Raw genomic sequence first — 10,749 nt, 5'->3', positions numbered from 1 at the left:
ATTTTTCATTTAGTCTTTACTATTCAAAGTTTTTACTTGTGTATTATTTTATGACAAGAATGTGAAAATTTAGAAAATCAAGGATGTTGACCCCCCATCTTTTTTCTTGAATATTTGATTATCATAGTGATTTCAAATGTAGGATTATCATCAGCAGTTTGTGTAGCCATATTCCCAAGGCAACTTCTTAAATTGATTCACTTTAAATGCATTCGTATACTTCTTTGATTTCAGCTGATTTTAGTTAATCAAAGTCTGGTTTGGTTAATAGTACCCACTAAAGAGCAGCCAAAATGCCGATCAGAAGAGTATGTAAATTTGAAATTCCGGGCTACATTTTGCAAAATAATAAAACTGAACACTGTGACCAACCCATATATTATTTTTCAAAGTGTTACTTATAATAGTTTTACAAAATTGACATTACTCTCAGATTGAAATATTCTATCAAATACAGCTTCTTTCTCTGAAATTTTGGTGTAATAATGGCAAATTTGGTAAAAAATAAACAAGATGTGAGTAGGTATGTTAAACTTGATATTTTTTTATTGCAGTTGTGAATGTTGAAAATCCGATTATTTTTCCTCGAGGCACATGCTATCCTAAATATTAAAAGTATATTTTATTGCGATTTTCAGAAACTCGGTTACTAGTAATTGGATACAGGGTTTTACGCACGCGAAGAATGTATTTATGAAGACTTATTTATTTATGTATTAATGAAGACAAAAATATCCAAACCAAATCATCAGTAGATATAAAGTTGCATGAAAGCTCATGTAACAACCACTGAGTAATTCAAATTATTACAAACTTTTTAAAATTTTTCTTCAAAATTCGGAAATAATTGAGCAATAGGCATTTTCATATGTTTATTAGGTATGTCAAATTATTTTATTCAGGTCATAGCGTCTTTTATGTTGAGTGATAACTGCTTTTCAGAATACGCAGAAAAACTGATAAAAATTTTGTGTTTACAAGTTGAAATTTTACCCGTTTTTAAACGTATGAATTTTTGGGGAAATGGCAATTTTTAGTCACGTGACTGTGTCTGTCACCATTTATTATTTACTACCAGTTAAAATATGACAAAACAAAGCAGTTTACCGAATTTCAGTCAATTCTGACCATATCCCTGGGGATAATACAGTCCGGTATGATTTCTTTAGTAACCCATGCCTTAACGTACCTGCGAGAGCCGATTACTCGGAATTACGTTCGATCCAATTACAAGATTCGATGGTTTCAAATTACTTTTATCTTTCTTGTCGTCTACGAAAACATAATCTGTCTTTTATGCGTCATTAACTTTTTTAATAAATATGAAGTCTATCAAACGTGGTAAACAAGTGAAAAGCATGGCATGAAGACAATAATCGAGCAATTCATATGATCAAAGGCCCGTATCAGCTAACAGGGCGTAGCTGACCATATTACTATTAACAATTTTCGAATAACGCTGTGTACCCTACTTCGTTACCGAAAAAAGGCAAAAAAAAGGAAAAAGAAAAAACGAGTGAGCCTGACTGCGCCATCTGTTCAACTTTTCACCTCTATTGCAGCTACTAAAATTGACAGAGATAAAAAGTCCTAAATTACCATTTCAGTACAGCCAGGTTTATATTTCTGGCTGCAATGACCCATAGAAACTAAAATCGGTATACCCTTGTCATTGAGTGGGCTATTAAGAAAAAAAGTAAACCACATTTGTCTTTTCAATTCAACAGAGGTGAAGGAGCGGATATTTGATTTGATAAATTTCGTTCGGTAGAAGAAAATAACTTTGTCAAGATCTGTATATTGCCGGCATGGGAAACTTTGGATAGACTTTAAATGGTTTTCATGTGACCTGTTTCTTTTGTCCTTATCAAAAACTAACAAGATGCTATACTGATGTGCATGCTTGCCTTGCTAAATTGATTCATTCATTAACGATTCATTTTGCTAATAAAAAGAACAATGAGGGCGATTTATATTTTTTGTATAAAATTCTTCAAACCACTAAACTAATAATTCTGATCCTAATAATTACAACAATAACTGTAGTAGTTAGGGAAGTGAATGGCCTGAATGACTGTTTGCGAGGTCAGCCCTAACCTGAAGTTTTAAACGTCGTAGACAGATGCTCCCAAAGCATTTGACAGTTTTTTGGTTTTTTGTATTAGCAATGGGATGATTTGAATGGCGGGTAGTAGGAGGATTCGGCTAATAATCATAGTAAGTTTGAAAATCCTCTACTAAATGCCGCCTGGATTTGAAATGTTCCAACGTCGGATTACAGACAACGTCTGGCGCCACAGGTTTTACGAAGTCCTTACTCTTCTTCTTCAACCATATTGTCTCTGTACATGTACGTATACGTGTGAAATATTAATATTTGAGGATTATGACGTATGAAAGGACCGATTGCAAGAGCGAGCTATGTGAAACGGGCCATGGATGCAAGACAGTGGCAATTTTGGCACTATTTGCTTTGAAAGAGAGTGTATTGCAGTGTAACCTGGCGGCGAGTACAGGTGATGACGCTGCCGAATGAAGGGCTTAGAAGTCTCGAATGTCCTCGGCACCCATCGTGGTTGAACAAGTGTACGCTGAAGCTGGCTCCGTTATCCCCGTAGACACCTGCGCCACTTGTTTTGGGGTTTTCCTCAACTTTAACCACAGTCCCTCATGTATAGAGGGACTATGCCTCAACGGAGGTGATGAATTGTTAACATGTAATTTTGTACATTTGGTACGGCAACTGGTGAAAAGAAATGATTAGTACATAATATACACGTGAAAGCTGCTTTAAAATAATCAGTAGACTCAACTTGTATCATCTCGAGAATCTGCGAGAATATGAATTCAGATACGAGGATCTGCGCGACTGGAGCCCCTATTGGCTATAGCTGGTGGTAGTTTTGCTGACGTTTATCACGCCACGTTGGTTAGGGAAAACACTGAAGTAGCCACAGCTTTGAAAGTATTGCGTGAAAACGTCACACCATGGCCAGACCTAGCCACTGATTACGTCACACAAGACCTCGCCACTAATTACATCGCAGAGGAAGAAGCCCTATGGTAAAATGATACTTGTCTATGGGTCTTTATACATGTCATTTTTTGTCAATTGAACAAAACAATTGTCCTTAAATTTCAGAGACCAATCGAAACTAAAGTTTCACCGTTTCGTCAGATGCGCAGAAGTAGGATAAGGACATCTCATCAACACGCCGTGTTAGAACCGATAACGTGGTAACTACCCGATAACGTATCAAACCCGATAACGTAGTAACCAATAACGTAGTAACGAACCGATAACGTTTTCTAACCAACAACGTAATAAAAATTTACCGATAACGTTGTAATTTCTCCTAACCGATAACGTATCAACAAATTTACCGATAACGTATCAATGAACCAATAACGGATTAAATCAACTGATAACATAGAAAAGTCAACCAATACCGCATCAAAAAAACCAATAACGTATCAATTAACTGATAATTTCTGATTAAGTGATTCATGGGGAGAGATAGATAGATAGATAGATAGATAGATAGATAGATAGATAGATAGATAGATAGATTGATTTGATCGGGCCTCACTTCCTGAATTTAATGTGCAGGGTTCAGAGACTTCATCTTCAACTTCAATTAATGAACACCAGCAAAACAGGCCGCCAGTACACCGGACAGACGAACTGCCACCTATGTGGTGAAAGACATGGCAAGACAGTTTGTATCAGAGTTAGTGATATATCTATAGAGACATGAAGATAGACAATGTCTTGGTCAGTACTCTTCACACCCACATTCAAAGTTGTCTTCTCACTGCTCATTTTCTTCATCTGTTAAAACGGTCATCCCTTTCTTCAGGATGTACACATTAGGCTACTGTCAGAACTGTCCATCAATTAAAATGTACCAAGGTAGAATGTTGGCATCAGTCAAACTCTCAAACTTCGTTGCTTTCTACTATTTTCGAATAATTCTTTGGTTATAATGGCAAGGTTATGGGACAGTGCAACGAGTAATCTCACGAACGAAACAAGGAACTTGAAAGTTTAACGTTTATTTACTTACACTTCATCTTTACTACTCGATTGCTTTTCACTGATTAAGTCAAGTTAAGAAACATGTTTACTGTTGAAGGTTGAACTGCTGGGTGGTGTAACTGACACAGGGGAGTCGACATATTCAGCCTCGGACTAAGATTCAATCCTGTAAGTAGCCTGATAAGAGGTTGACGAAGCAATGATTCGAGTACTTTCAGTCACCATCTTTACCTCACAAGTGCCGGTGGATTTTTCCTCGTTGAACTTTGAATCTGAGTCTATACGTAATCATCCAATACTTGATGTTGTGATGGTGCCAGTTGGATTTTTGGTGATAATTCGGTGGTCGCGAAATTCTTGATCATTGAATCTTTCCCGTTGACTTCAATTTCAAAACATTGATAGTGGATCCGTTTTCTTCGACACTATGTCAACAGCTTGGAACATCTTTGCCTGTTGTCAAGGGACCGACATCTGAATTTTCGTCGTTCACCGTCATTTCGTCTTTGTTTGTTGACTTCTGTTTATCAACAGCGGAGTCAGAGGCAGTTTCCCAAGTTGATCATCGATTTATCTGCATCCTCCACTTTCACGTTACCATGGTCACTGTGATGCTTGTGGTCGTCATCAAAATCTGATTCTGAATCATCTCCTGCGGTTGCCCAAATGATGGCTAGCGCTATTTCATGGCCCATGTCGATGGAGTCAATGTAATAGAGTTATTGTTGTCATCAGAGTACCTATTGGAGACGTTACGGTCAGTCCAGGAGACAAACACAATAGGGAAAACTTGCGAGACTAGAGCGAGAAAATGACGCTTTCTCGCAATCAGTGAGAATCTGTTCTTATTCTCACCGCTGTCGGTGAGAAAATTTTAATCTCCACTGGAGTTTGGTGAGAAATGCACTCCTTGGCGAGAATCAAGTGTGAGAATGGAAATTCTCACCGGTGAGAATGGAAATTCTCACCAATTAGAGAATTGAAATCCACTGGCGAGAATCATCAAGACTCGCCGTTCATTGGCGAGAATCAGCAATACTCCCCATTCATTGGCAAGAATCAGAATTTCAATTCTCACTCTCTGTATTTTCAAAAGCGAACAGATAACAGGTTCTCTTGCACGGGGCAAAGAGACCCGGAGAACGGGTGTATCCAGGGGCCTTCCTCCCAGTCAGTCTCGTTTTTTTTATATTCTTTTAACGTTTTTCAGCATTCTATTTTCCCCACGTTCCCTGACGCAGCCGTGTGGAAGGACATTTTCTTGAATCTCGGCTCAGTGTCTTTCCTCAACACGCCGTCTCAGACTGAAATACGGATGATAAAGTTGTGTAAATTTAATATTAAAAAGCATTTTCACTGTAACGTATAAAGGAGCCATCTCGAAGCCCTTAATGTTAAAATTATTAAGTGAACACGACTTCTGGATTCATACATCGGTAACCATGACAATTTTGTATTAAAGCAAAAACTGAAAACCACTTCACGACAGGATTAAATTTTACTCTATACCAATGACTTTATGTTTCATACATAAACACATCGCAAATTATCAAGTAGAGTGAAACAATGTTATCCTTTTTCACAACGTCAGCTGCTTGCTTTCATCCAACACCAAGACTCGTAAATGACGAAAATGAATATTTCCCGAAACAATAAAATGCAGTCTTTATTTTCAAAGATGACGAATAGTACAATAAATATAGACAGGGAATGCAACAGTCAGCAACTCAATCATATGTTCAGTGTTTTAACTCAAACATGACGTTCTTAGGCTGTGTGAGTGTTATTGAAAGACCCTTAAACCCTTGAAAAGTACACTCTGTCTTTCCGGTTCGTCAACTTCGTAGAGAAAGTCTGTTCTCTTCTAAAGAATATATTACGTTGACCGATGAATGTATGTGACATTCTAAGACGGTCTGTAAAAATGTGGTTAAACTGTGATAAAATCTAATACTTTTTACGTTTTGTAATCTTTCCATGGTAACTCACCTGCCAGGTCAAGTGGTACAGAATTATTGTCAGGGACAAAAGTCAAAGCAAACTTTGACAGAGAATTCTACATTTGAGAAAAGTATAATTGGAAAGTGAGCAGAGCGACCGACTTGAGTGTTGCTTCTTGATCCGAGTCTCTGAGAATGTATTCGTTCGCACCAAGAAGTGCATCTAGTTCTCGATGGGTCGCTCTTTTCAGCCACTGTCAATATTTTTCATGTGGAACAAGAACGCGCTTCAGTGGAAAACGCGCTTATGTGTCTCTGCTTTATTCAGGAACATGCGAATGAGGCTCTAAAGAGCGAGTTTGTTGTATGAGGTTTTCGGAGGCTTTCCACTTACTTTATATATTGTGTCCCCTTCGGTTATGTGTATGTCGCTTGTTCGATTGTGCACTATAGGTTCGGTTAGCGATCGCAAAATAGGATCTGGTGTTGAAGAAGATTTACCTACGGTACTTGGAACAACACATTCAGGTTTTGACACTGGGTTCAAATGCTCACAATCCCACCAGACTAATTGTGGGAAAATTGCTGACATCGTGATCCTGCAAAAAGGTTTGCTGGACCAGTAAGTTGGGACAAGCGAGTGCTCAGCCTGTCGCTATGTGGATTGAGGGACTGTGATTTGACGAAAGCTAACTGAAGTCACCCTAAAGTAAACTGCATATCAAATTTTAAAGCAATCGGACATGCGGTTTCAGAGAAGATTTTTTTACCCAAAAACGCAAAAATGCCGCCAAAATACAAATATGCAAATTTCACCGCGATTTGAACAAAGTTAAGTGAGGTCACCCATGGAGGTATTACCTCCATGGGTCACCCAAGTGAACTGCATATCATTAGCTGGCTTTGGCGCAACGTGACTAACCATATCTGCCATATCTGAGGGCAGGTATGATCGTCGCCAAACAGCGCCATCAATCCTATTAGGGTTGAAACGTGCATCATCGTCATACAACGTATCGTGAATATCAACCTATTACCTATACCTGCGAACAACTTCCGGGTGTGTAACCTCTGACTAGTGTCATAACTCCTGCTAAATCAGTTAAAGCAACAACTTTCTGGTGGAAACAGAAGTAGACCGCGAAACAATCGAGCATTAATAGAAGTTACAGTACAGATGGGATTCACGGATTATGAAAAAGAGACGGAAGTTACGGTGTATATGTGCTGTGCTCTGCTTTGCGATAGTAGTGCCAGTGGTTTGGTTGTTTATTTATACCAACCACTCGGAAGAAGGTGATCGTAAATTCAAGCCGTCAGTAACAGTTGTATCTCCATCATTGAGTAAACAGTGGCAGCCAACGAAACGTAGGGTCCCAGCTCCTGGTAAAAATGATATCTTAATAAGAGTGATTTTGATGCATTTATTCTATTTTTTGTATTTTTTCATTATGACAATCCGTAATGAAATTCTAGCCCTGAATCTATCGGCGGACCGTAGGGCGGGCTGTTTTTACACTGACGCTTCATGTGGTGGGAGGGCATCCCAGGGATGAAGCGTTCGAGTGTAAAACAGCCTATCCCACCTTCCGCCAATGAATTCACGGCAAATGAACTTCATTACACTTCAATAGAGTTAAAATTCCGGAAATATCTGCCAAGTAGTCGGCGATTTTATCTGATTTTTTTTTTTCAAAGGAAAACGATGTCTCATCAGCTTTGCCGAAAGCCGTAGCCGTCCATTCATTGCACTTGCAAGTTTTCCTGGTTCCGGAAACACCTGGGTACGGCATCTTTTGGAAGTAGCTACCGGGATTTACACAAGTTCTCCATACAATGACAGTGTACTTTATAAGGCAGGTACGTGTGTTTCGAAGTTAGTGGATGTTATAACTACGTACCAGATTTTAAAAGCTTTGTCATTTATAAATTGCGGATAAGTAGACATGAAAACTGACGAGAAAAATAGTGTTGCGAAACGAAGTATTTTTGAATTTAATATCAATGTTATGAGCCATACGAGCTACGTCATGAAGTGCCACGTATAAGCTTATCGGTCAATTTTTTATGCAGCTCATACCTAATATTACTTATGATAAATTCAGTTTTCATCGAAGAAAATCATGCCTTTTAGTATTTGTCTTTCAAAGTTTTCAAAAGCTACAAATATTTGTGTGGTTGCACCATTGGATTCAAAATAGTGAGTAAGATAGGTGTCTAGGAATGCACGTTTAAATCATCTCTGAGGGGAAGATCAGAATACTTGCTGCTGCATGCACATTTTTTCCACTTTCCAAAATTTGAAAGATTTTTTTTGGTGCAGCATGCATATTATTTCCCTCAAATTTTACACACCTTGGCTTGGCTAAGGCTCACCTTCAAGGGAATCACATATCTCCCAAAGATGTAAGGGCCCACCAGTTACCAATTGAGTACATTAGATCTAAAGTGACAAAGAAGATGAGTTGGCGGTTTTCATTTTAAGAATTGACAATTTTGCTGTGGTTTATGACTTGTCAAAATTTACTGTAAAATATTTGGCATGTATGTTTGCAATGACAATACAAATTATCTTTACATAATTGATTCCATCACATACATTTCCTTAAAAATGACTTACTTGCATAATTTGTTTGTTATGTTACTTAATTTCTCCAACCATTTCAGTGATTTGTTGTCTAAAAAGTCTGATTTTCAACTGTACATGTATCAGGTTTCCTAGGAGAGGGTACCAATCACAGAGATGGCAAGACGTTAGTTGCTAAGACCCATGACTTCTTTCCGTCACAGACAGACTTTTCAGCAGCAATTGTACTTATACGAAATCCATACCATGCTTTCATAGCTGACTACAACAGAATGGCTGCAGGTCACATTGGATTTGCTGACGTACACATGTTCAGACAAAAAGGTGAGTATACTTCACTCAAGAAACACTGCTTGGGCGGTCAGAATCAGCCCCTCCCTACCGGTACTATTTACTGTTCAGATAGTCTGCCGAGGCAGTACAGTGACCACATGCATCAAAGTACAGTGCAATGCTACTGCTGTAACTATATTGACCATATTTCTGAGAGTCTGTACTACAACTGCGTGAATTTGCCAGAAATACTGATCACCATTCAGGATTCCAGTGCATTAGGGTACTTTTGTAACTATACAATGATGACAGAATATTTAATTTTTATCAACAGTATTCATAATCATAATTTTTAAACATTTTTTTACACTCTTGCTATGACTGAAAGCACCTTATGACCCTAAGTACAAAATACAGGATTTCCTTGTTAATATTCAAGATATGATGAAGTTTAATCCTTAAACTGATAAATACTTATTATTCTAAAGCAGTCTATTTCCTATAATCTGCACTCTTGCCAAATTACACCTGTAAATTGTGTGAATCACAAAGGTGAAAAGAAAACCAATGTATCAGTGAGCCATATGTGCCAACTTGATGCGTCATTGACTCAAGGGTGTTATTGTTGCATCAAAGAAAACTAACAGGATAATGTTTTGCTGTATGGCTGACCTAAAGAACTTTCAAGAAATTCAGAAATTGACTCAAAATGTAAATAAATGTAATAAGGTAGAGGGTAAATCCATAGTTACCTGCGTTCCATCTAATGGTATCAAGACAAATGACAAATGATGGAATTAGCACAACATTGTTTACAAGGATTTAAAAAATGGACTTCAAACATAAACATTTGACAGGTTTTTGTTGCATTGTTAATAAGACTACTTTCATAAAATTTGCATTTAGTGATATATATGGAATATTTTCACATATTAGTTGCAAAGAAACTTAGTTTTACCTATTTCTGTGTTCTAGGTTGGGAAAACTATGTGACTTTTGCAGCTTTAGCATGGCAGAAATTCTACATTAATTGGCTTGGGTGGAAAAATAACAAGATTATCATTTACTATGAAGACCTGGTCAACAATACCTTATTGCAAGTTAGAAATATAATGACTTTTCTCAGCTTGACTCTAGAGGAAGATAGACAAATCTGTTTACTTGGAAATGTGGAAGGGAAATTTCACAGGCATGGAAAAAGATTTGATTCAAGAAATGAAACACTGTTCTCTGATGTTATGACTGAAGTAGTGAATCAAAGCATTGAAAATGTAAATGTATTTCTGAAGGAAAAAGGTTGGAAAACAGTATATTATAAAACTCCATGAAAATTAAGCATTGCTGTCAGCTTGGATTTTAATGACAGTGCTTGGAGTGAGTTTTTATGCAAGTATTTACATTTCATTAACTGCAGCTTTCTTTAAAGGGGCAGGTTTATTATCAGTTTTATCTCTGAGCAAATTTACTAACTGTGCACAAATTTCAAATGAGAACACAGGACTAAAATGACATAAACAGTCAATATCAACCACCACTAATGCAAGAACAAGGGATTAAAGACTGCCCCTTTAAAACAATTTGACACATCAGAGCAATGCAAGTTTTCTCACACACCAATTGTGGTTACACTTATAAATTAAATGTGAATTTGTGAACAGCATGTTGAGTTGGAATTTTTTAAGTTTAACCCATTGGTACTCATTTAAGAAGTTTTGTGAGTCTTTCATATCTTTTTGAAAGTTTTCCATTATTTTTGTAATTTATTCATCTCTTCATCCTAGACAGCTACCATATGGTGCTGTACTTACAAAGGAATGAATTGAATAAAGAAAGAATGAAAGAAAAATAAATAAACTAGAAATCAAATCAAACTAGAAAGCATTTGCAAGCAAAAGCGAAGTTCCAGAGAC

General features: G+C 37.3%; 1 protein-coding gene across 2 annotated transcripts; it reads left to right on the top strand.

Moving 5' to 3' along the window:
• The first annotated feature begins 7,007 nt into the window (after positions 1-7,007).
• Positions 7,008-10,714, top strand: LOC139152082 (sialate:O-sulfotransferase 1-like). 2 transcript variants are annotated; one of them, XM_070725173.1, is made up of 4 exons: positions 7,008-7,365; positions 7,678-7,839; positions 8,825-8,890; positions 9,815-10,714. In XM_070725173.1, the coding sequence occupies exons 1-4, from the start codon at positions 7,173-7,175 to the stop codon at positions 10,165-10,167; spliced, it is 774 nt and encodes a 257-aa protein (XP_070581274.1). In that variant the 5' UTR covers positions 7,008-7,172; the 3' UTR covers positions 10,168-10,714. The 2 variants fall into 2 exon arrangements, with proteins under 2 accessions (XP_070581274.1, XP_070581273.1); XM_070725172.1 differs by having other exon boundaries at positions 7,010-7,365; positions 8,693-8,890.
• The last annotated feature ends 35 nt before the right edge of the window (positions 10,715-10,749 follow it).

This window comes from Ptychodera flava, chromosome 15, assembly GCF_041260155.1.
Source record: "Ptychodera flava strain L36383 chromosome 15, AS_Pfla_20210202, whole genome shotgun sequence".
NCBI classification, from domain to species: domain Eukaryota; kingdom Metazoa; phylum Hemichordata; class Enteropneusta; family Ptychoderidae; genus Ptychodera; species Ptychodera flava.
This window is presented reverse-complemented; position numbering and strand designations above follow the sequence as displayed.

Bases quoted from the DNA above. Each gene is read 5' to 3' on its own strand.
- LOC139152082 (XM_070725172.1), top strand. From the start codon at position 7,173: ATGAAAAAGAGACGGAAGTTACGGTGTATATGTGCTGTGCTCTGCTTT. The intron at 7,840-8,692 runs GTACGTGTGTTT...TACATGTATCAG, and splicing joins CAGTGTACTTTATAAGGCAG to GTTTCCTAGGAGAGGGTACC. The intron at 8,891-9,814 runs GTGAGTATACTT...TCTGTGTTCTAG, and splicing joins ACACATGTTCAGACAAAAAG to GTTGGGAAAACTATGTGACT.